General features: G+C 44.8%; 1 protein-coding gene across 2 annotated transcripts in view; it reads left to right on the forward strand.

Moving 5' to 3' along the window:
• Positions 1–25,968, forward strand: part of SERINC5 (serine incorporator 5) — a 109,097-nt gene that overhangs the window by 56,462 nt on the left and 26,667 nt on the right. For both annotated transcript variants that reach the window (XM_010834584.1, XM_010834583.1), the window contains exons 3-5: positions 21,004–21,182; positions 21,656–21,738; positions 23,220–23,313. In XM_010834584.1, coding sequence (XP_010832886.1) covers positions 21,004–21,182; positions 21,656–21,738; positions 23,220–23,313 — 356 coding nt within the window. The remainder of the gene's footprint in view (positions 1–21,003; positions 21,183–21,655; positions 21,739–23,219; positions 23,314–25,968) is intronic.

Genomic DNA, 25,968 nt, shown 5'->3' on the forward strand with positions numbered 1-25,968 from the left:
GTGTGATGAGTGTTTCAGTTGCTAATATCTGTTGGGTGATACCATGTGCCAGGTTTTATTTTAAGCATTTTACCTGAATCATTTCAGTTCATCACTACTGTACTCAACCTGAGCAACAGGTCCTGCCACTCTCCCTGCTCTACAGATGAAGAAACTGAGGCTTGGAGTCACTTACGTACCTTGCCCAAGGTCTCCATCTCCAAGTGGTGGAGCTGGGATTTGAACCTAGGCTGACTGAGTTCTTAGTGACTAGGCTCTGTGGGAAGAACAAGGACAAGACATGTGTAGAAGGACAGGGAGGAGACATGGGCAAGTAAAGTGACTTGTAGGAATTTCAGGGCTAAGGTGAGGCATTTGGCTATGGTCTCATGGCAAATGGGAAGCCATTATAGATTCTTGAGTAGGAGGCTGTTGCCATAGAAACAGGCTGGGCTACTTAGGGAGGCGGGGCAGCAGTGGTGTGTGTGCAGAGCAGAGGGCGGAGGAAGGGAAGGGAGGAGGGAAGAGGCAACCCTGACTCCTCACAGAGGCTCTTATAAATGTTTCTGTGCTTGTTCCCTGAATGTACTTATTTGAAAATGGTTTGGCTGGGCTTTCTGCATAGGGAATGAGGCTCCCGTGGGTGAAACCAACCTTTTTCCATCTCTGAAGCCTCACAGGGTTAGCCGGCTAGCTGGTCACAAAGTCAGTTTGTTTCTTGGCCAATGGAATAGAGGCTGACTTCATCCTCAGGCCTTGCTTGAGGGCAGGCGCTGAAAGGTCCCCTTGTGGGGACACACACTAGGCTTTGCCACAGTCCTTGCCCTCTCTTAGCTGGCCTGTGGAGATGTCGGAGGATGTGAGAGAAAGAGGGGAAAGCACGTATCCTTTCCCCAGTCCGGATGGGAGCGTGTAATTGCCTCCCACCCAGCAGCCCTGCCTTCGTGCGCAACGGCCAGGGCTCTGTCCAGAGCCTCTCAGGCCTCTGGTGTGAGGGTGAAGGGCACCGGGCAGCACCTTTTCCGTTATTTTCAGTTTTCGCCTTGGCTGCAGAGCATGGTGGGTGTTGAACTCCGAGCAAGAGGGAGCTGCCAAGAGCTGCTGGGCCAGACCTCGTCCTTCCTCTTCTCACTGTTTCTGCAGACCTGTGGAAGTTTTGTAATCGAATCCTGCTGACCCTCAAAGTCAGATTCCCTGGGGGGTTCTCAGGCCCTTTGCTGGATCCGCAGGTTGGGAAGTCTGTTGTGGGGTCTGGAGCTTCTGCAACAGTGCGAGAACTTCTCGGGTATAATTGTTCTCCAGTTTGTGGAGGACTCGCCAAAGGGCTCTTGGGTGGGGCTAATGGCGACCTCCTTCTCGAGGAGGAATGCCACGTGCCACGCCTCCCAGGACTGCTGCTGCTCGTGCCCTGGCCCTGCGGCAGGCCGCTGCTGACCCGAGCCTCCGCAGAAGGCCCTCAGACGCAGGCAGGTCTGGGTCAGTCTCTTGCGGGGTCACTGCTCCTTTCCCTGGGTCCTGGTGCGCACAAGGTTGGTGTGTGCCCTCCTAGAGTCTCTGGTGGATATGAAGTTTGATTTTAGATGTGATTATGCCCCTCCTCCCATCTTGCTGGGGCTTCTCCTTTGCCCTTGGTTGTGGGTTATCTTTTTGGTGGGTTGCCACATTTTCCTGTCAATGGTCGTTCAGTAGCGAGTCGCAATCTTGGTGTTCTCCCAGGAGATGAGTGCACGTCCTCCCTTCTCCCCGTCAGGAACCTCCTCTTTCTCATGAGCACTCTGATTCTGCCGTGCTGGTTGACCTGGGTGTGATTTCTGTCTTCTCCTGTGAGCATTTTTCCCATCTCAAAACGTACCATCCGTTTTATTGCAAGTCATCGTTGTCAGTAGCTGTGTAATTCACTCAGAAATAGTCTTGAGACACTTGATGCCTGTGGGGATTAAAGACCCAGTTTAGAACGTAGGAGAACAACTACAAAATGGGTGAGAGATGTAAGCCTTCTGCCCGGCACCACCGAATCAAGATGCAGCTTCTCTGTGGAGGGATGCTGACCCTGAGGTTTGCGCATCCTGGGAAGCTGTGCAAAGGAAGGCTGTTCTTGTTTCTGGTCGGGTAGGAGCTCTGAAGACTAAGCCAGTGCTGGAAAAGGGAGGACAGGGCATATATGGCCCTTGGGGCTGCCTCCCTGTGAGCTGTGTGCCAGGTCCAGGCAGGAAGAGCCCGCAGGCCCCTGCACTGAAGCGTCTCAGATCCGTTCTCTCCAACCCGTGTTCACTTGGTCCCCAGGCTGACTCATTGATGGGGTGGTAGGTGGTGCCTGAGATGGCTGAACCTTTGTGTCTTACTTTTTTTTCAGAGCCAAAACACATCTTCCATATTGTGGAAGACCGGTGTTTGTGTTGTTGTAGTGTGTGTGGGTTTGCTTGAAATTTAAAATTTGAAGAATCGTTCCTTGTATTGAGAGGAGAAGCTACTATGGTCTTTGGTTTTGATAGCAGCGGTTTTCTTGGTCCCTTCCTTTGTTGTAAAAAGTGTTAACATTTTATAGTCTTACTTGATCTCTTTTGGAGACATGTTTTGCTTTATATACATGACTTTCTGCTGGTGAGTTTAGGTCATTTTCCTCTGAGTAGGAATGTGAAATTGCATCCTTCCTATGATTGGATGAAAAGAGCATTTTGGTTCTTTTCAGCACAGGATGATAATGTAGGCAGAAAAGGAAAGCTGGATGAGAGCCCAGAGGTGAGGGGCTGCCTCAGGCTGCAGTTCCTCAGTGTCTTAAAAGCAGCTTCTGAATCCCATTCTTTCCCTGGACTTGAGAAAAGCTAGCCCCAGCCCCACCCATTAGCCAGGGCCACACACAGAGATTCCAGGTGCCCCCGAAAACCTCCTAGCCCAGGAATTGTTCGTTGGTTTACAAGCTCTTCTTGTTTGGCCTGCAGATGTTTTTTGTAATGTGCAGTTGGCTGCCTTTAGAGGGCCAAGCATGCTAGCTCACTACAGGCCCCGTCGCTGGATGCTTACCTCCATCCTTACTTCTTGTTCCCAAGAAAGGCATTTGGATGTGCATCTCCTGAAACAGCTTAAGCTCTGAGTTTACGAGTTTGTGAAAAGGCTTGTATGTATCAGAATGGACCCCAGGCTCGTTGCCCAGCCTGACGAGGAGAGAGGTTGCTGAGTGTGCTCAGTGGTCTGTGCGGATCTGTGCGCACAGGCCCAGGCTGGACCCGAGAAGCCCCTTCCTGCCGTGGCTCGTCTGCCCTTGGCTTGCTGGAACCTGACGATTTTATCCAAGGAGCCATTTAGAAATTGTCCTCGTCACTTTGGTCCAGTGGACTCAGTGGACTGCTCAGTCTCAGGCCCAGTGTGGGGTGGAAGTGGGACACTGATGGGATCTGAATCTGGCCCCTTTTCAGTTACACTTACAGGTTACAGGTTATGACTGTAACCTGGGAGTGTAACCACCTTAAACGAATTTTAAGTATATGTTCTAATCACGATTTCTACAGTTATTATGCAGTGTAAATTTGCTAGGGAAGGGGAACAGGGATGGATTGTTGAGGCTGCCAGCTATGGATTTAGGCCCTTGGAATGGAGATAACAGGATGGGCTTAAAGGATTTTTCTCTATTTATTCAGAAAATCCAGTCTCTCTCAACACATCCCTAGAGGTGATATATAAATTATCTTTGGCCTGTATTTCCCAGTCATTTTCACTGTTCATTAGAAGGAGAAGAGGATGTGTTAATGGGAAATTCATGTATATTAGCTTTATTAGCATAAGATTATTTGGAAGTAGATGGATGAAAATGAAATAAAGAAGTACTATTTATAGCCAGGCTTGTTCCAAGCCACATCCGTATCTGGAGATTCCCCCCACCCCCCAGCCTCACCCCGGGCAGTGAAGAGGTCACGTCCTGGCGTGATCCTTTCCCTGAGGCGGTGCTTTCATTTCTGGCTTTGGTTATTCACATCCTAACTGGTCTGCTGGTTGAGGCACGGTTTTCTCAGGACAGGCCCGGGATCCTGATAGATCATCCTCCCTACTTTTTCCAGGTCCAGTGCTGACCACATACTTCCCCACAAAGGTCATAAAGTGTTGGGTTTCCAGTCTGCTGTCAGACAGTCCTGCTTCAGCCCCTCCAGGCTTCCTGATGTCACATTCCAGTTCTCTTATTTAGACTTGGATTGCCCTCCTGTCCCCGGCTTCGCAAGTTCACTTCCCTCAGACTTCGTTCTCTAGATAACTATCCCCATGGGCGACCTGAGGATGTTGTTGGAACTTGTATTTCTCCCAGATGGTACTCCATTTTCAAATTCCGGAGTCCCCACAGGCTGTAGAGGAACACAGAAGCTACATGTCTCAGAGAAAAACTTAGATTTCAGAATGCTCTCCTGAGTACACCTGTGGTCAGTTCAGTGACGTTTAGCCAGCTTTGGTGGTTCCTAGAGTTGACAGAGCTTTGATCCACTATGTTAGAGATGCTGAAATTCAGTAATGAGCTGTTCTACTTTTTATGTTTAACCTGCATTATTAGGAATATAAAAGCATTAGGGATAGTATTGTTTTGGGGAAAGCCCTCCTGTTCCTGGTCCCTTGCTAGTCATAGGGGATTAAAAAACAACAACAACATGAAACAAAGTTACTAGGTAAAGAACCTAGTTAAAAAGATAATCAGTTCAGTTCAATCGCTCAGTCGTGTCCGACTCTTTGCGACCCCATGAATCACAGCACGCCAGGCCTCCCTGTCCATCACCAACTCCCGGAGTTCACTCAGACTCACATCCATCGAGTCAGTGATGCCATCCAGCCATCTCATCCTCTGTCGTCCCCTTCTCCTCTTGCCCCCAATCCCTCCCAGCATTAGAGTCTTTTCCAATGAGTCAGCTCTTCACATGAGGTGGCCAAAGTACTGGAGTTTCAGCTTCAGCATCATTCCTTCCAAAGAAATCCCAGGGCTGATCTCCTTCAGAATGGACTGGCTGGATCTCCTTGTAGTCCAAGGGACTCTCAAGAGTCTTCTCCAACACCACAGTTCAAAAGCATCAATTCTTCAGCGCCCAGCTTTCTTTATAGTCCAACTCTCACATCCATACGTGACCACTGGAAAAACCATAGCCTTGACAAGACAGACCTTTGTTGGCAAAGTAATGTCTCTGCTTTTCAATATGCTATCTAGGTTGGTCATAACTTTTCTTCCAAGGAGTAAGCGTCTTTTAATTTCATGGGTGCAGTCACCATCTGCAGTGATTTTGGAGCCCAAAAAGATAAAGTCTGACACTGTTTCCACTGTTTCCCCATCTATTTGCCCTGAAGTGATGGGACCAGATGCCATGATCTTCGTTTTCTGAATGTTGAGCTTTAAGCCAACTTTTTCACTCTCCTCTTTCACTTTCATCAAGAGGCTTTGATGGGGGAAAAAAAAGGGGTGCAGCTTCTATTTATGTCTTCTCCCCAGTGAAGAGACAGCATTTACTATGTGGTGTTACATGTTACACAGAGAAAATATTGCCCTCTTTTGACAGTATAATTTGAGTAAAACATTGTTTCACAGTGGCAGAATCTTCCATTATAATCCTAACCAGTCTCCTCTTTTGACAGATGAGAGGGGTGGCGCAGGGCAGTGAGGTGGCTTGTCCAGGGCGTGACACCAGGTAGCGCTGGACGAGGGCCCGGGACCGCTGGACCCCCGCCGGGGTGCCTCGCTGGCCTGTTCAGCCGGGTCTGGTTGTTGCTGAGAGGTTCACAGGAGCGGCAGGAGAAGCCTTAGCAAACACCCTTCCTCATGATTCCTGACCTTCCTTCTGGACTTATGACGAGGGAGAAGCATTTCCTCTGGAAAACATGGGCCTCAGCAGCTTCCTTAGCTCACCTTCCCCACCAGCCTCTTTCCCTCCTGAGAGCCAGCAGCTGGGCTCCAGGGACGACAGTTAGTTTGAAGTAGAAAATAAGGGCGACCGCAAATGTACTGTTTACTTATGCGGTGGCTTCGCATGTGAAACAGAACCCACCTTCAAGTTGTGTTTGGTGTGACCATCTTTTCAAAGTAAACAGCAGCAGTGAAAAATACTCTGCTCTGGTCACAAACACCATGTAATTTGTCCCAGCACAGCATGACAGGTATTCATGCTCAGGCTGGGAAGTCTGGCTCTTGCTCTGATTTTGGTCTTTCCTGGTTGAATGTTAACAGAACCTTGTTACTGAGACCTTGCAACAGGTGTTGCTGTAGCGTATTCAAGTTATAGGGAGCAGACCTCTATGGTCTCAGCTGGTATTTTCTGTTTTGTGTTAGAACAAGTGTTGACTTAGTACCCCCGGCCCGCCCCTCGAAAAAAAATGGCTGACCCAGTTATCTGATTCTGGAGTTTTTTTATTTTTTAAATTCAGCTGAGACAGAATGCTTTCCGAAAGTCTTCCTTCTGAACAGCTGCCGAGTTCATTGTACGGCTGTTGTTCCTTATATGTGTCCAGCGGATCAGCCAGCATGTTTCTGAGGTTTAAGGTTGGTCTGGGCCATTGAACTTCAAGTTCTCTGTAGAATACAGAGGGGGATTTCTCACTGTGGCCTGATCACAGTTAGCCAGGGGTGTGTTGGCAGTGAGATTCCATCTCTTAAATCTTCTGGGTCCCCTCCACTCTCAGTTGGGTGACTCTGGGGACACATGTTTCCAAACAGTTTTATCTTCGGTCCACCTTGCATCCAGACGTAACACCACCCGAAGAAGACCATTCCTGTGGTCCCCCCCCACATCCGTCGCTTCTTTCGTGGCTCAGGCCCCAGCCTTCAGTACTCAGTGAATGCGGAGAAATGATGGTGGGAAGCAGGCTGGTTCTGCAGGCAGTGATGTGAACTAACGTGAAACCCTGCTGAGAGCCTTTTTGAGTCTGAACCAAAGACAAAGAGGTTTGACCCTTGTCCAGTAATAATGAGCTCCCCAGGAGCCAGAAAACAAGAAACAATAGCTATTGTCCTTTGTCTGGAGGATCCATTATCCAGAAGCTTTGGGGGAGCATCGGATGTTAATAGGATCTCCGTTTCAGGGTGCATCTCACTGTGGGCGAGGGCGATGAGATGTGAGAACTGAAGTTTTCCTAACCCTTTTTTTCTGTCATCATCAAAAGCGTCTGTTAAGCAACAATCTGCAGAGGCCTTGACGCTCTCTACAGATAAACGGGACAGACAGGGTCTTATGGCTGGAAACAGCTCTGTTGTGACGGGGCCAGAGGCACAGACAAATGGCACAACATTAACAGTAGCCTCGGATTGCGGTGAGCAGCAAACGTAAATATTGTGAATAGTTGAGTCTTGATAACCGTTTAAAAGACTGATCGTGTTACTTGGTTAAACTGTAATCTGAGTTCTTGTTTTTTAAAAAAATCTTTTAAGTCATGTAATTGATTCCTTCCTCCCTCCCTCCCTTCTTTCCTGCCCATGTGAGTGCCAAGCACTGTGCCAGGTGCATGGGATGCGGGCGTGAGAACGGGGCCTCCTTATGCACTTTCCGTGTGTGAGGAAGGCACCCCAGCATCAGGCCACATGTGTGCGTGGTTGTGTTTGAAAGTTAAAAATATCTGAATTCCATTAGTGATTATTGGAGATGGTGGTGTCAGCTTAGCGCTCCCTTCTGTTGACCTCTGGGGTCACATCAGAACTCAGGAATGCTTTCTCCCTATCCTTTTGTGGGAGAACTGGAAGTCTAGGTGAGGTGGGAGGTTTGTAAAAGGGCTTAGAGTGTTTTGCCCTCTAAAGCAGGGTTGAGCTTAATCACAAAGAGGGGTTGGGTATTTGAGGGAGGTGGGGGGCAGGGGAAGGCAAGGTTGTGGTTTTTAAATTTTAGTGAGGCTGTTTCTACAGTCTTAAAATTAAGTCTAAAATTATGTCTTGCAACACGCCGGCTTTCATCAGTGTGGGTTTTATTTTTGGTTCCACAAATCGTGTTTGTATAACAGATGTGAGGGTTTTTGTTTTTTTTTTTTTCCTACTATGTGGGTTTCTGACCCACAGAAAAAAAGCTCTGAACTCAAAGACATGTCCTCCACCACCCCTTCCACAAAGCTTTTTTTTTTTTTTTTTTTTGTAGACAGACAAATTAAACCCTTAAGCTGTAGCCCTGAAAATAACATATGGCAGATGAACAATTCAATTCACTTAAAGCACCAAGTTCCATTTGGGGGGCAGCAGGGTGTGCTCTGGAGAAGGCAGGACACTCAGGGGAGAACCGAAGGCAATTGATCACGACCAGTTGAGCTGATTGCCTGTCTGTTGTTCCTTTGACTGTTGATCTGTAGAGTAAGTCATCACCAGTTGTCATTTGCCTTTGAGATGCTAATTTACACTTCAGCAGTTAGCACAGCTCCTCAGCTCTACTTCCTGGTCCTGGGCTGGGCAAACCTTTCCTGTAAAGAGCCAGCTAGTAAACATTTCAGCTATGAAGGCCCTGTGGTCCTTAGCAACTACTCAACTCTGCAGCCAAAACAAAATACCTACAAATGAGCATGGCTGTGTTCCAATAAAACTTTATTTACATAAACAGGAGCTGCCTGGTTCTGACCCACAGGCTTTCCTTTGCTGTGCTGGCCCATGGTTGACCTCAGTGGCCCGGTTTGTGTCCTACGCAGTTCTTCTCCCCTTTCCCTAAAGGGGAAACTTGAATGGGCTAAACTTTGTGCTGAGGGTCCTGGAGCTCCTGATTAAGTTGCAGATACCAGGCTGTATGAGCCATGTTCTGGGTTGACTAGGCAAGAACAACACAGCAATAAATTTAGTGAGACACAGTGAACAGCATGATATTTTCACTCGTGACGGATTTATTCATCCTGGCCTTTTGAGATACATGGTAAATCATTTACAGGTTAAAAAATAATAATAATCAGCCCTTCTTTCTATGTAGCCAAACCAAGCATTTTGGTGATTTGGGAAGAAGTAGGGATGGATAAAATGAGTATGTGGGTACCCCAGTTCTTCTCCTGATGCTGCTGCTAAGTCACTTCAGTCGTGTCCGACTCTGTGCAACCCCATAGACGGCAGCCCACCAGGCTCCCCCGTCCCTGGGATTCTCCAGGCAAGAACACTGGAGTGGGTTGCCATTTCCTTCTCCAATGGGGGCCCCCAATTCCTGGTCCAGTGTAAAATGAGAAGGATGCTGGGCCAGAAACCGAACTGTGTGTGTGGCTGGGGTCTTAGCCCTAGAATTGGGGAACAAGTGACCAGAGGCTCTCAGAATCTGGAGGGTGTAGGTTTGGTAGTGTTGACTGGAAAAACATGTGCAACCTTTGAGTGTTAGGTTTTATTCAGTGTAAATGTTAGGACTCAAGCCCAGGAGACAGCATCTCAGGCAATCCTGAGAGAGCTGACTCTGAGGAGGCAGGGGAGGAGCCAGGCTGTGTACAAGTCTGCAGCAAGGAGGCAGGTAATCTGAATATTGAAAGATTACTCTGTGGATCAGTTGGTAAAGAATCCACCTGCAATGCAGGAGACCTGGGTTCAATCCCTGAGTTGGGAAGATCCCCTGGAGAAGGGAAACTCTACCCACTCCAGTATTCTGGCCTGGAGAATTCCATGGACTATATAGTCCCTGGAGTCACAAAGAGTCAGACACAACTGAACGACTTTCACACTTTTAGGTGGCTCAGTGGGTAAATAATCCACCTCCATTACAGAGACTCAGGAGACGGGGGTTCAATTGCTGGGTCAGGAAGATCCCCTGGAGAAGGAAATGACAACCCACTCCAGTATTCTTGCCTGGAGAATCCCATGGACAGAGGAGCCTGGGGGCTAGTCCATGGTAAAGGACTGAAGAGAACTCTTCAGTTGCAAAGAGGACTGAAGGAATGGAGCAAGCACACACTTAAGAAAAGCCAAATCTGTCACATGAAGAGATTCAGCCATCTTTTACGTATGGGAAAATGCAAGTCTCCGGATTTGCTGAAATCATTTCTTTCATATGTCTCTAACTATCTGGGGCCAGTCCTGCTTTCTTTATTGTTCACTTCCTAATTCCCGTTTACTGTAAGGGGTGTCCGATGAGGCCACCTCTCACATTCCACCAGCTCCTCAGCTCTAACGGGGAGGAAGTAGCTGATGGCTTCCAAATAGCTGGCTTTGTTTCAGGCTCAGATATTTGCATTTGAAAGAGACTTGAGTGGAGCGGGAAATATTTCATTTCACAGTAGAATTCCATCTTTTGGAGAACATTAGGTTTCTGTGTCGTACCTAAGGCAAAATCATGGATTGTCGTTGTTCAGTTGCTAAGTTGTGTCTATTCTTTGTGACCGCATGAACTGCAGCACTCCAGGCTTCCCTGTTCTTCACTATCTCCCAGAGTTTGCTCAAACTCATGTCCATAGAGTCGGGAATACCATCCAAGCATCTCATCCTCTGTTGCCCCCTTCTCCTCCTGCCTCCAGTTTTTCCCACCATCAGAGTCTTTTCCAGTGAGTAGGCTCTTCACATCAGATGGCCAAAGGATTGGAGCTTCAGCTCCAGCCTCAGTCCTTCCAATGAATATTCAGGGTCGATTTCCTTTAGGATGGACTAACTCATGTGGATAGTCAAAATTAAACCATGAAAATGCCTGGAATATCCGTAAAGAAGAGCACACGTGGCTAGCATTTCTCTAGAAAGTTAGCTCCTTGTTAGCTTGGATTTTTCTGTTTTTTAATATTTCTTTTTTCATTTATTTATTTTTGGCTGTGCTGGGTCTTCGTTGCTGTGCTTGGGCTTTCTCCAGTTGCGGAGAGCAAGGGCTGCTCTCTACTTCCAGTGCGCGGGCTTCCAATTGCAGTGGCTTTTCTTGCGGAGCATGGACTCTGGAGTGCTGCCCCAGTAGTCATGGCGCATGTTGCTTGGCGGCATGTGGGATACTCCCGGACCAAACCTGTGTACCCTGCACTGGCGGGCGAATTCTTAACGCCTAGACCACCGGGGAAGCCCTGGCTTGGATTTTTAATCTGTTTTATTTGCTGCTTGAATCTCCATAACCCAGAAGCGTACCTGTACATAGTAGATATGAATGAGTCAGGGAATGACCAAGCCCTGTGCTGTGATATCTAGGTATATTTACATAACATATAGTGTGGGATGAAGAATACACCTGTAAACTCCCATTTCATTGGACTTTCAGTAGCTATTTACAGAAAACAGCCATGAGTGTGGTTGGATTTGCATATTTAGATCACCATGCTCTTCCTGTTCACGCATTCAATGGGAAGTTAGCTGATTTGGTGCTGCTCACTTTGGCCATAAGCACATCTTCCCACTGATAAGCGGTCTGACTAGAAAGCCCTGCCTGTTTAGATACTTGGTCCTTTTCAAAGAAACTCCAGCATCTGAGTGTTCAAGAGAGAACTGTCAGTGGGCCTTGCTCCTCTCAGGGGCCACAGATTCCTCTATCAGACACTGCATCCTGTGGGAGAGAGTGTGGGTCAGTAACTGTGTCTTCCATCTAAAACAAAGTCCAGGCCTCCACAGCAGCAGTCTTATCTCTGGGCTTAGGTATGGATTTGTTTTCTGGACTCAGGGCCCTGGTCCACCCTTTTCCCCTTGATTTTGGGGGTCAGTGCTTACTGAGAAGCTGGTCCTGTGGGAGCAGCAGAGACTTTCCTGGTTCCGAGATGGAGTGGGGGGCTCTGTTGGCTCCTCTGTTCATCTTGTCTGGTCTCCCTGTTACCCATTACCCTAGAGTTTTCAACCCTCCCTGGGAAGAGTTTGTCAGTGTCTATGAAAATTTAACCACCTTCATGATCCGGCATTCGCCTTCTGGATGTCAGTCCTTCTTAATGCCTCTGCATGTGCAGAGAAAGAGACATGCGATACCCACAGTACAGGCACTATCGATTATGCCTTGTTCCTAAGGGTGAAAACTCAGAAACAATGTGAATGTCTGCCATTAGGGTCACAGAGACTAAATTACGATGGGTCTGGGCTGTGGACTTCTGTATAGTAGTTTCAGTCGCTCAGTCATGGCCAACTCTTTGCGACCCCATGAACCACAGCATGCCAGGCCTCCCTGTCCATCACCAACTCCCGGAGTCCACCCAAACCCATGTCCATTGAGTCAGTGATGCCATTCAACCATCTCATCCTCTGTCATCCCCTTCTCCTCCTGCCCTCAATCTTTCCCAGCATCAGGGTCTTTTCTAATGAGTCAGCTCTTTGCATCAGGTGGCCAAAGTATTGGAGTTTCAGCTTCAACATCAGTCCTTCCAGTGAACACCCAGGACTGATCTCCTTTAGGATGGACTGGTTGGATCTCCTTGCAGTCCAAGGGACTCTCAAGAGTCTTCTCCAACACCACAGTTCAAAAGCATCAATTCTTTGGCGCTCAGCTTTCTTTATATAGCAGTTTAAAAGGTTGCAAATAGATTTATGTGTTGAACATGCAACAGTCTGTGGGACATAATGAGTGGGGAGTAACAGAGCAAAGGGCCTACAAGGAAGTGAGACAGGGGTTCCCTCTGGAAGCAGTCAGGTTAGGGTTGGAGTCATGATGGTTAGGGGGATTCAGTTACCTGTATCTGTTGTAATTTACATTTTCTTTGGCAACAAGAATGTAAATATGTGTTGCTTGTATGTATGCTCACTCGCTCAGTCGTATCTGACTCTTTGCGACCCCATGGACTATAACCCGCCAAGCTCCTCTGTCGAGGGGATTCTCCTGGCAGGAATACGGGAATGGGTTGGCATTCTCTTCTCCAGATTGCTTGTATAATGGTAAATAAATACATTTTAGAATGATGCACTTTTAGGTTTGCAGTTAGATTTCTTGAAAGCAGGGGTGAAAGGCCTGCTGGGGTCACTTCCTGCCCAGTATGCAGCCCCCTGGACTGTCTCCTCTCCTCAGCCTTCAGTCTCTGCTCTGGAGAGTATTCTGATTACTGCCCCAAAAGACTCTTTGTTCCCAAATCCAATGTTACTTCTGGCGTCTCATCAACTGGTGGTATTTGACACACTCTGCTTCCTGAGAGCTGGCTCCGCTTCTCTCTGGCTCTGTATCTTTTCAGTTTCTTTCTTGTTTTTTTTTCCCCTTTCTTCCCAGTCCCTGAATGTTTGCATTCCTCAGCTCTCTGGGCTGTTCCCAGCTCTGTCTCCTTCACCCCCCCGCTCCTCCACCTGGGTTCCTCTCCTGGTAAATTTATTTATTCCATTGAGTGCCTCCTTTGCCATCTCTTCTGGTCCCTACCAGTCCTTTTCTCTAGTCTTGCTCTCTCGCCATCTGCTCACATTTCCCCTTGATTCTGGCAGCCTGTACTTAAGTGAATTACTGCCACTGCACCCTGAAACCGCCCTTCTCCTGTGCTTCCTATCCACTGCTGGCCCACCATCCAACCCACCGCCAAACTAGAAATGGGGACTCTTGGTCCTTGGTCCCTCTGCCTTCCCTCATAGGCCACGCCAGTCAGCACATAGGACCTATCTATTCCATGGCCCCAAGCCCCACAGCTGTTGCCTCATTGAAGCTTTATATGAGTTTTCGCTGGGATTAACTCTTATCCTTCCTTCAAGGTTAGCAAGTGGAGTGATTCTTTGTACATTCTGCCTTCATAAATCCTAATTCCCTGAGTAGATTGATGGTAGCTGCTCCCTGTTTCCCTTAGGAAGAGCCCTCATGTCATCATCATTAGTTCTCTGCAAGCTGTCTTGTTTCAATTGAAAGCTTAATATTTAAAGTTTGTGATTGGAGTCGTTTTCTAACTATCTAATCATATTTGTGGCGGTTTGATCCTGAAAGGCTTATGGTGGAGGGGGAGCTGTGAACTCTAGCATCGTCTCTGTCTTGCATGCTTCTGAGATTCTGGGGAGTTACTATTGGGGACATTAAGTTCCTGACTGCAGAGGTGATTGGGTCAAATAAAACCAGGCTCAGTGGAATTTTCAGTTCAGTTCGGTTCAGTTGCTCAGTCGTGTCGGACTCTTTGCGATCCCATGAATCGCAGCACGCCAGGCCTCCCTGTCCATCATCATCTTCACTCAAACTCACGTCCATAGAGTCGATGATGCCATCCAGCCATCTCATCCTCTGTCATCCCCTCTTCCTCCTGCCCTCAATCCCTGCCAGCGTCAGGGTCTTTTCCAATGAGTCAACTCTTCACATGAGGTGGCCAAAGTACTGGAGTTTCAGTTCCCCATATAACTTTTAATGGGCTCCCCAGGTGGCTCAGTGGTAGACAATCTGCCTGCCAATGCAAGAGATGCAAGAGACACAGGTTTGATCCCTGGGTCAAGAAGATCCCCTGGGGTAGGAAATAGCAACCCACTCCAGTATTCTTGCCTGGGAAATCCATGGGCAGAGGAGCCTGGTGGGCTACAGTCCATGAAGGTACAAAGAGTCAGACAGGACTGAGCAACTGAGCACCCACATATGACTTTTAATAATGACACATTGTAAACTTTTCTCTTAAAAATATTGAGAAATCTGAACAAAAGAGAGGTGAGTACTGATGCTTACTTTTTTTTTGTTTGGCTGCACTGCATTGCATGTGTGATGATCTTGGTTCCCTGACCAGGGATGGAACCTATGCCTTCTACCTTAGAAGTGCAGAGTCTTAACCACTGGACCACCAGGGAAGTCCCTCATGGTTACTGTTTTTAAAAATAGCCCCCACAATCCCGAAAGGGCCTCAAAGGTAATAATTTACAGAGAAATGACCCTTGATTGCTAGAAGCCGTCAAGGGGAGGATGGAAGCTGATTTTAGCCTTCCCCGTTTTGCAATTCCTGTCCATGGGTGGGTCCACTGTCATGGACACTGGAATTTTTCCACAGAGAAAACTAAACTGTCTTCAAAAGTTTACAAATAATTGGAATGTCAGAAAGGGGAGAGAGTCTTGGTTCTGAAGTTTATTTCAAGTAAGATATTAAACAGAACCTGTAGATCTAGTTCTTCTAGGTTTTGTGATATCACTCCTGCTCAGCTCTCCCAAAGCTTTCTTTGCAGCTTGGTTTCATTCAATGTCCTAAAAATTTGATATAATGGAAGGTAAGACTCATCAGCTTTGTTAATGTGCCGTTTACTCATCTCTCTAAAATAATGTTATGGGGACATGATGCTCCATTTCCTCTTCATTTCTGTAAGAACCGCTCCCAAATTCTATTCTTTATTTCTAAGTTTGTAGCATGTGGGCTCCTGGCCAACTAGAGCTATAGGCCTTTCTACCCCTGCCATTATTTCTTCACATTTATTTGCCCGAGATTGAAATTGTTTTAAGGGCATAGCCAGCATCTCCCCTCAAAAGAAAAGCCATGGGGATTTTCTAGTTAACATCTCTAGGCTTAATACTTGTGTTGATGTTTTGAAATGTCTTCCCTGATTTGGAAGTTCAGATATATTTTCTTTTGAGTGGTGACTAGGTCTCTGAAAGACAGGTAGTGAGTACTGTTTTTAGAACTCAGTTCTTATACAGGCATACCTTGCTTTGTTGTGCTTTACTTACAAACTGAAGGTTTGTGGGAAACCCTGCCTCGAGCATGTGAATCAGTGTGCCATTTTCCGAACAGCAGTTGCTCATTGTGTGTCACACTTGGGTAATTCTCTCAATATTTCAAACTTTTTCATTACTGTTGTTACATGTTCAGTGATCTTTGATGTAACTGCCATGACTCACCAAAGGCTTAGATGATTGGTGTTCTTTAGCAATAAAATATTTTTAAATCTTATATTATTAAATTTTTAAACAACGCTTTTTTAAAAAAAAAAAACACATAATGCTATTGCACACTTAATAGACTGCAGTATAGTGTAAACTTAACTTTTATGTGCCCTGGAAAACCAAAAAAGTCACGTGGCTTGCTTTACTCTGCCATTTGCTTTATTACATTGATCTGGAACCGAACCCACAGTATCTCAGAGGTGTGCCTATATAGATGTGCCAGGGAAAGGTTCACCTTATTGACAGTTGCCAGTACAATTGTTCCTTGGTATCCTTTGGGGGTTGGTTCCAGGACCCTCTTGGATATCAAAATCCACTGATGCTTAAGTCCCTTATATAAAATGGACTTGCATATAACTTAGGCACATCCTCTTATATACTTTAAATCATTGCTAGATTACTTAAAATATCTAATACTATGTAAATAGTTCCAGGTACATGGCAAATTCAAGTTTTGTTTTTTGAAACTTTCAAATTTAAATTTGAAATTAAAAATTTTTTTTAAATTTCTTTTTGTGGTTAGTTAAATCTATAGATGCAGAACTGGCAATTATACAGAAGTGCAACTGTATCTTTCAATATGAATCTTTTGGTAAAGTGAATAGAATGTCTACTGAGTTCTAAGATGTTCATTTCCCCTCTTGTTTAAATCAGAATGCATCAGCCAATCGGGGGTTCATATAATGTGCCTGACTCCCTCCCCCAAAAGGTTTTTTTTTTTTTTAAATAATAACTTTAGAATTAAGTACGTTTGCTTAATGGCTACTATGGATCAAGAACTGTGATGAGCCCTTTTTACAAGGATTCACTGATTTAATTCTCAGAGCAGCTTCATGAGGTAGAAGGCAGTATTATTTCATTGTACAGATAGGGAAACTGAGGCTCAGCTAGGGTGTGTGATTTTCCCAAGTATTAGTGGAGTTAGGGTTGGAAGTCCACATGAGCTCTTTATTCTCACTGATACTTTGTGACTTTGAGTTTGGTTGCTCAATGGTTGGGAGGAAACTCCTTGCCCTCGGGTCTGTACAGAGCCAACACAGATGCAGTGTCCCTGGATGCCCAGAGCCAGACATAAGAGGCACCATCCTTAGCAGGCCCATCCCCTCCAGCCCACAGTGTGGAATCTGTGTGTGATGTATGTTTTCTTTTTCTAAAACTGGGATGGAGCTCGGAACAGCAAATATTTAATCAGAGCAAATTCCCGTTGCTAAATCCTGCCAGCTTGTTCTACTCGGAGGTTCTTTACCCAAAAATATTCACCACATGCTGAAAGCTAGACGTCTTGAGTCACCCACAGAGCATAAGACAGGTCTTAGTATTTAGAGCAGGGGGTTGTTTGCCTACTTTTATTGTGGATGAGATATGCAGTGCCACATACTCACCCTTTGATGAGCCTAAGGGCCCTTGGCAGTAAGTAAGGGTCTGGGGAGGGGAGTTTGTGGGAGATGACAGGGTGGGTGCTCATGCCTGCTGGCAGGAGCATTCTTCTTCAACTGATCTGAGGAGAAGAGAGAATTGGGTGTGGGTAGGGAGGTGGAAAAGAATCTGACTGGGAAAGATAGACTGGGTAGATTAAAGGGATGCTGACTCCAAAATCACTGCAGATGGTGACTGCAGCCATGAAATTAAAAGACGTTTATTCCTTGGAAGGAAAGTTATGACCAGCCTAGACTGCATATTAAAAAGCAAAGACATTACTTTGTCAACAAAGGTCCGTCTAGTCAAGGCTGTGGTTTTTCCAGTAGTCATGTATGGATGTGAGAGTTGGACTATAAAGAAAGCTGAGTGCCGAAGAATTGATGCTTTTAAACTGTGGTGTTAGAGAAGACTCTTAAGAGTTCCTTGGACTGCAAGGACATCCAACCAGTCCATCCTAAGGGAGATCAGCCCTGGGTATTCATTGGAAGGACTGATGTTGAAGCTGAAACTCCAATACTTTGGCCACCTGATGCGAAGAGCTGACTCATTTGAAAAGACCCTGATGCTGGGAAAGATTGAGGGCAGGAGGAGAAGGGGACAACAGAGGATGAGATGGTTGGATGGCATCACCGACTCAATGTACATGAGTTTGGGTAAACTCCGGGAGTTGGTGATGGACAGGGAGGCCTGGTGTGCTGCATTTCATTGGGTCGCAAAGAGTCAGACACAACTAAGCGACTTAACTGAACTGACATGCATGTGTTATGGCAAGAGTGTGGGGGCGCTGTGCAAAAGGGATTAGTTTTGATGATAGGGGGAACAGAGAAGGTAGGGGAAGAGTTGAATGAATATTACAGAGCAGTAAATCCCATATGAATAAAACAAATAAGGTGGAGGCATGGTGCCTCCTTTTACAGATTTAAAGCAACATTACCTCCTTATAACTTTACTAGCATGTACTACTGCTGCTGCTGCTAAGTCACTTCAGTCATGTCCAACTCTGTGCGACCCCATAGACGGCGGCCCACCAGGCTCCCCGGTCACTGGGATTCTCCAGGCAAGAACACTGGAGTGGGTTGACATTTCCTTCTCCAATGCGTGAAAGTGAAGTCGCTCAGTCGTATCCGACTCTTCGAGACCCCATGGACTGCAGCCCACCAGGCTCCTCTGTCCATGGGATTTTCCAGGCAAGAGTACTGGAGCGGGGTGCATGTGAGATGAGTGCAATTGTGTGGTAGTTTGAGCATTCTTTGGCATTGCCTTTCTTTGGGATTGGAATGAAAACTGACCTTTTCCAGTCCTGTGGCCACTGCTGAATTTTCCAAATTTGCTGGCATATTGAGTGCAGTCATCTTTCAGGATTTGAAATAGCTCAACTGGAACTCCATCACCTCCACTAGCTTTGTTCGTCGTGGTGCTTCCTAAGGCCCACTTGATGGACAGGGAGGCCTGGCATGCTGCAGTTCATGGGGTCACAAGGAGTCGGACACGACTGAGCGACTGAACTGAGCTGAACCTCCGTATTACCAGTACCATTCATAGGGTGCAGCTTTTGTTTCCTGCTGCAGGCTCTGAAACATTCACTTGTACGGGGTCCCCCATGACTTCAGTAGATGAAGATTTTAACCGTGTGAATTTGCTCACTCATTGTGAAACAGCTGAAAATTCAGACTCCTTCAGAAAGCCCTTGCTAAGGTCTCTCATGACCTGGTGGGGGCGCATCCTGTATCTTAATCACTGTTTTCAAGCAGTTTCCAGACTCACCTTCTCACTGGAATGCTGCAGGGTGCTTCCAACCCTATATGTTAAAAACAAACTCCCAGAGCTCTTTTCAGTTCCTAGGACTTCCCTGGTGGCTTAGAGGGTAAAGCATCTGCCTGGAATGCGGGAGACCGGGGTTCAATCCCTGAGTCGGGAAGATCCCCTGGAGAAGGGATAGGCTACCCACTCCAGTACTCTTGCCTGGAAAATCCTATGGACAGAGGAGCCTGGGAGGCTGCAGTCCATGGTGTCGCAAAGAGTTGGACATGACTGAGCAACTTCACTTTCCTTTTTCCCTTTAACCCTACTCCCCCTCCACCCTAAATACTTTAAAAAGGCAGAAGAGAACCCTCTCCCTATCCTTCAGTCCTGCCAACTATGACTTCCACCCACAGACTTTGTATTTTTTCTACTACTAGTTTACTTTCTTCAACTGTTTTCCGGACTGCTAATTCAGTGGCCTTCTAATCCTCCTGCCTCAAACTTGTCCCTTTTCTCACATGTTCTCCACTTTGCAGCCAAAGGCATTCCAGCTTAAATAGCTGTTTCCCCTTCCTTACAGTGTGAGAGCCAGTCTTCTTGGCGTGGCATATACCCAGCCCTTCCCACCAAGATCATGCCTTCTTTTGAGCTTTATCTCTTGGCAAGGAATACTTTTTTAGTATAAGTATGCCCCCATGCAATATTTAGTCTAAGTATATCCCAAAATATTGTTATATTAAAAAGTAGTTGTTATTTATACAACATTTAAATTTAACTACACAATCTGTGTTTTACCTGGCTTGGTCAAAAAATAATACTAATGTCTCTCTTTGTGGATTTACATCTTGCTGTGATCTAAAAAAATTGGAGTTGCAGGAACTTGCTGACCACAAAATGTTTGGTATTTCTTTATGAAATCTTTTATAGCTATGCATGAAAGTGGAACTATTATAATGGGATCTCAGTAACAATGCATTTTTGCCCAAGACACTCATTTAAAAAAAAAATCATATTTGAGATCCAGGTATAGTAATGATTGCAAATCTTTTCTGAGGGAGAGAATCCTCAGGGAGGAAGATGAACTTCAACTACATTTAGTCTTCCTTCTGTTTATGGAAATCTTTTATTTTAAAACTTTTTTAATTTTTATTTTTTGGCTGCGCTAGGTGACTTGTGGTATCTTAGGTCTCAGATGGAAATTTTAACAACCTCATTGTTACTGTTTCTTTAGGATCTTTTCTGTAGAAGAAACGAAATTATCATGCTTCAGCTTTACCTTTAGTGTTTTGTCCTTTCTCCCCCTGTTTTAGTTTTTGTTTTGTGAGTAAAGGCTATAATGTGATTTTTCAACTTATTTTCTGTTCTGAAGAGTGTTCAGCTTTGATGTTGGTAAGAAGCAGATTTCTCTCTTTTTTGTTTTTAACAGTAAATCTTTATTTTCTGACATTAGTAGAAATGTGCTGCTTGTTCTCATAATGTAAATTTTTAATTATTCTGATAATGTAAGTGGGTTTTATATTAAAACCTTCTAATTATACTGGAATAAACCATTGTTGACATTTATCAGATTAAGATCCATAAATAAAGAACTCCAGTGGATCAAGTGAAAATCCTATTAACCACCAATTCACAGAACAATATATTAAATTAAAAAAAAGATATGAACCTTGCTAGTAATGAGGACTATGGACATTGAAACAAGATCGTGGTTTTTAACCCTTAAATGTGGTGCTCAGGCTGGGACTGTGAGCAGTCTCAAATATTGCTGGTGGGATATAAATGCAGCCTTTGAAACAGTGATTTGACTTTATTGCTTGAAATTTTCAAATGTAGCTACTACCTGACCCATTGATTTCATTTCTAGGTTAGGAGCTTATCCTGTATAAATAAAGGCATATGTGCACTTAATCTCTATATTTACACATTTTAAGAAAAAATACCCGTGTATTATAAGCATAATTTTTAAAAATTCTGATACTGGATTTCAGAATTCATTAGGGGTAAGTGAAGGGTGCCTGGTACGTTATAAGCGCTATATCTCTAAAAAGGATTCAGAGGAAATTAAGGAAAAGGTCTTTGAAAGAGAGACTTTCTTCTCAGTCTTAATTTCTCTTGGTACATGGTGTATTTCACATTGGATTTTGACGTGCAGTCTGAAAGAACCACACCAACTCTTCCTTACGTAGTTTTAACAAAGACTTTCTCTCTTTTTCTTCAGATCCCTTATTTTGAAGATATTTGTAAAGGCATTAAAGCTGGTGACACCTGTGAGAAGCTGGTGGGGTATTCTGCAGTATACAGAGTCTGTTTTGGAATGGCCTGTTTCTTCTTCATCTTCTGCCTCCTGACCTTGAATATCAACAACAGTAAAAGCTGTAGAGCCTACATTCACAATGGGTGAGTCTTCACGGGGATCATTTCTCCTTTCCTTGAACTCAGAGCAGCATTACAGGGCGTCTTCTACTCGTCACACCCTCTGACTGCTTTCCTCTAGTTGAAATTGTTGATAGTGATTTAGAGAAGGTGGAAATTACACTTTTCACTGCACAGTGGACTAAGAACTGAATTCCTGTTTGTAACACCTGATGCCATAGTGAGAAATGCAGTGGAGATAAGAGCTTATTTCTTGTACCAAGACCTTCCCCCAGGTCACTTCCCCCCTGCGACAAAAGGGTTTGGCACAATCAGAGGCCAAGCACTGAGTCTGTCTAATTACGGGAGGAGGCAGTCCCCAGTCACTTAATTTCTTCCCCTCCATTTGAAGTGAACAGAATCACGGATTGACGCACTTAACTTCTAAGAGGTCTTTTGTCCTTCCTTGAATATCATTTGAATACATTTCCTCTGTTTTTTTTTTTTTTCCCCTCCAGCTTTTGGTTCTTTAAACTTCTGCTGTTGGGGGCCATGTGCTCAGGAGCCTTCTTCATTCCAGATCAGGAGACCTTTCTGAATGGTACGAAGGGAGGGTTGGGAGTATCTATTTATTGTGTTTTTACCCACTTTGTAAAATTGTTCCAAAGCATAGTCCAGGGTACCTTTGATATTTTAGGTTACTAACATTCTTGTAGCTTAAAAAAAAAACCTGCCTCACCAGCCCACACTTCATTCACCCTTTCTAGTTCTTGTCTCCCCATCAACACCCCCCCTACCCCACCCCCACCTCCCCGGATGGGTGATAGAACCTCTAGTTACTCTGCTGGGTGAAGAATTGCAGTTAAAGGTTATTGGCCTGAAGAGAAAATGAGGCACTTGGAAAACTTGTTTGGAAACTAGTTTAGCATGTCAGTAGCGTGACCAGGGAGACCTTGTTCTTTCTGCCCTGCACATAAAACCCAGGGCTTCTTAGCAGCTTAAATCTGCTTCAGCGATAGTGGGCTAAGAAAGGCTGTGTCTAAGATGTAGCTGTGTCTAAGATAGTGGGGTCCTCTAGGCTATATCTAAACCTGACTGGTGTGAAACTGTGTAACATTTAACTCTATTCAATCAATTATATTCAATTCAATTGACTATGCTTATCGATGGAATCTACCAGTAATATTTATTATGACACATTCAACCATAAGTGAAACAAGAGGCCCTTCTTTATTTGAGCTAGGGAGGGGAAAAATAAAGCCTGTGTTTCAGAGGTTCAAAGTACTGTTCAAACCCAATGGATTCACTTTCCCAATTAAGATAGTGAAAGTATTCACACTGTGAATGAGGATAGATCCTCAAAGAGCCACATGCCAGGTCCAGCGAATTTCTTAGGGTCACACTGCTTTTATGCATTCCTTAAGGCAGTTGTATCCAAGTTGTCTTTTTACCTAAAATACCTGTAACTAGTTTTCTAGTCCCCACAGAGGTCCTTGTATATATTAGAATAAGATACGTAGAATGGTTGGGACCTGGCAGTTAGCCCACTAGCTCAGCTCGGTTGTTTTATAGATAATCCAGAGATATGAGGTGCTCATCCAAGGTTTGAACTGCTTTGTGGCTGAGCCGGAAGTAGAACTTCAGTTTGAACGTCATTTCTTCATTGAACCTTGATGGGTCTCTCCCCAGTAAAATTCACATCTTGGGTTTTTCTGGCAATGGGTGATTTTACTTTAAATGGGGGGTTGTTGCTGCTTTTATGAATTAACTACATCTGTTAGGGTATCTGGGATTTATTTATAGCATGGAGGTGAAGCTTGGATGCTGTGGTGCCAGACTGCCAGTGCTCACATCCCAGCACTTTACTGGCTGCAGGACCTGGTCAGCTTATGTAGACTCGGTTTTTCTCATCTGTAAAGCAGGTATAATAGTAGTTAGTACCCACCTTGTACAGTTGTATGGGAATTCAATGTGTTAGCAGTACAGGGAGTCGGAGGTAAGAATTAACCATAGTCATTACTCTTTTGAGTTAGACACTTGGGACCGTCACCTCATCTCCTTTCAAATGGTCTTCTTTTGCAGCCTGGCGCTATGTGGGAGCCGTCGGAGGCTTCCTCTTCATAGTCATCCAGCTCCTCTTGCTTGTGGAGTTTGCACATAAATGGAACAAGAACTGGTATGTGCCTTTGTGGAAAGCTTCCACGTGAACTCACTCTCTGGCTCAGGGAAAGTGCCCAGTGTCGACAGAGGCCCTGCCCTGAGTCGTATTGCCAGGGGTTAGCAGCCTGCTTACACCAAAACTGGTTTTTGCTGGTTCTCTCCCTTCCTTCTGCTCTTTGAACCTCTTTCTTTACTCCTCTCTCACACTGATTTTCTCTCATTCCTACCTTTCTTTTTCCCACATCAGTTCTTTTTACTTTTTTCTCCCTTTTTCCCTACACCCTCTCATTTGGACTCTGAGACTTAGCCACGCGCAACCCCCCTGCTGAAGCCTCGCAGCCCAGCTCCGTGCTGTGTCAGTGGCTGAAAATGTTGAGCGAGCTTTATCTTAAGCCCCCATCCTTGGCAGATTAAAAAGAAAAAAGTAGTTTGGAGCTGAAAGTTCACTTTCAGCAAAGACTTCGATGGACTAGTTCTTTCCTCTTTAAAAATAATTTTGTTGCTTCTCAACTGCCTAAGAGAAGAGCCCCTTCGTTAGGAACTTTTGCTGTGCTCACTTAGAAAGCCATCCTGACTTTTAAAAATGTAGACTCTAAGTGCCTTAAAAATAGGATTCACTCCCCAAGATGTGTGGCAAGTGCCAGACTATTAGTGGCTCATTTTATTTCTTGCTGAGCTACATTGAGGAAATGACTGGACAAGGGTCCGGCTTCTTCAGTGCTAAGGCCAAGGTGACTTTGTTACTCTGGGCAAAGCTCTGTCTGACTTAACTGCTCTGTCTGACTTTATAAAATATGAGTGAAAATAACTACCTGCTGTGTCTAGTAAGGCTCTTGTTATTTTGTAGATTTTATAGGCATCATGTTATTTTATACTGTTTTGGGGTAGGGGAAATCTGAAAGTTCTATATGAATGTGAATTTATTTTTTTTAATTTTGGATAACATAAGATATACTGTCCACATTCTCTCAAAACACTTTTCATTCTGATTATATTCTGCAGCTGGGTACTTGTTGTTTTGTTTGGATTTTGTTTTGTTTTTTAAAGATCAAATCATGAGATGCATGAATGAAAAGATACTCCTAGTCATTCTATTATTTGGTAAATACTAGAGTATGCACCCAAATGCCAACGTTAAAAATGTTTAAAGCACATCAAATCATCTTCGAAGTAGCACTACAGTCGTATTTTGGTATTTTTCAATTCTTAATCACTATGAAAATGCAGATTTCTAGGTCTGAATTGTGCTCATATATGAATTTTTTTTAAGTGTATTTGTTTTGGGTTGTGCTGGGTCTTCACTGCTGCTCAGACTTCTCTAGTTGCAGTGAGCAGGGGCCACTCTTCACTGTGGTGCCCGGGCTTCTCTTGTTGCGGGCACAGGCTCTAGGGAGCACAGGCTCAGTAGTGTGATGCACGGGCTTTAGTTGTTCTGTGGCATGTGGAATCTTCCCAGACCAGGGATTGAACCTGTGTCCCCTGCATTGGCAGATTCTTATCCACTGTACCACCAGGAAAGTCCAAAATATAAGTTTATTATTGCATGCTGTCCTACATTTTGAGTCATCCCGAAAACCTAGTATGTTTGGAGTTTCTACTACATCTTGTTTTGAGGCCGCAAAGTTTTCCTAAAGATAAGTCTAATGGGTGATTATAGTTTTATGTGACCCTGTTTTCTCAGTTGTACAGAAGAAATGTGCACAGTAAGTTAGAAATGCATTGATTAAATATCACACTTTCCATTGATTCTTAATGTACTTTCACTCTGAATTTTTTATTAGACAAAATATAATATGTCACCCTCAATTTTTTCTAAGATTTTCACAAATTTCAAGTTAGGAACTTGGTAGTAAAATATTAATATCTTTGATTCTGAGGGCCTGATTTGCCCACTAAATAGTATGTTCTCTTGAGAAGGCTTGTGCTGCTTTATTCTGACTTTTAATGTTTTGATTGATTCTGAAGCCATTTTCTAGGACTGAGTATAGATGCCAAGTTTTAATAGGCATTTTGGAAGAGTTTGATCACTTTAAAAACTTTCCAGAAGCCACCTAATAGGAATGGCTTAAGAGCTTTGCAACAATTGATGTTGCTGTTGTACTGGCTGTGGGGCCAACATCCAAACAAAATCCCTTTTGTCCACATACTCATGGTTTCTTGATCTGCCTAAAATTAAGATTAAGCTAGGAAATGAACACAAGCTGGAATCAAAATTGCCGGGAGAAATATCAATAACCTCAGATATGCAGATGACACCACCCTTATGGCAGAAAGTGAAGAGGAACTAAAAAGCCTCTTGATGAAAGTGAAAGTGGAGACTGAAAAAGTTGCCTTAAAGCTCAACATTCAGAAAACGAAGATCATGGCATCTGGTGCCATCACTTCATGGGAAATAGATGGGGAAACAGTGGAAACAGTGTCAGACTTTGTTTTTTGGGGGCTCCAAAATCACTGCAGATGGTAACTGCAGCCATGAAATTAAAAGACACTTACTCCTTGGAAGAAAAGTTATGACCAACCTAAATAGCATATTGAAAAGCAGAGACATTACTTTGCCAACAAAGGTCCGTCTAGTCAAGGCTATGGTTTTTCCTGTGGTCATGTATGGATGTGAGAGTTGGACTGTGAAGAAGGCTGAGCGCCGAAGAATTGATGCTTTTGAACTGTGGTG

The sequence above is a fragment of the Bison bison genome, unplaced genomic scaffold (genome assembly GCF_000754665.1).
Source record: "Bison bison bison isolate TAMUID 2011002044 unplaced genomic scaffold, Bison_UMD1.0 scf7180017864034, whole genome shotgun sequence".
NCBI classification, from domain to species: Eukaryota; Metazoa; Chordata; class Mammalia; order Artiodactyla; family Bovidae; genus Bison; species Bison bison.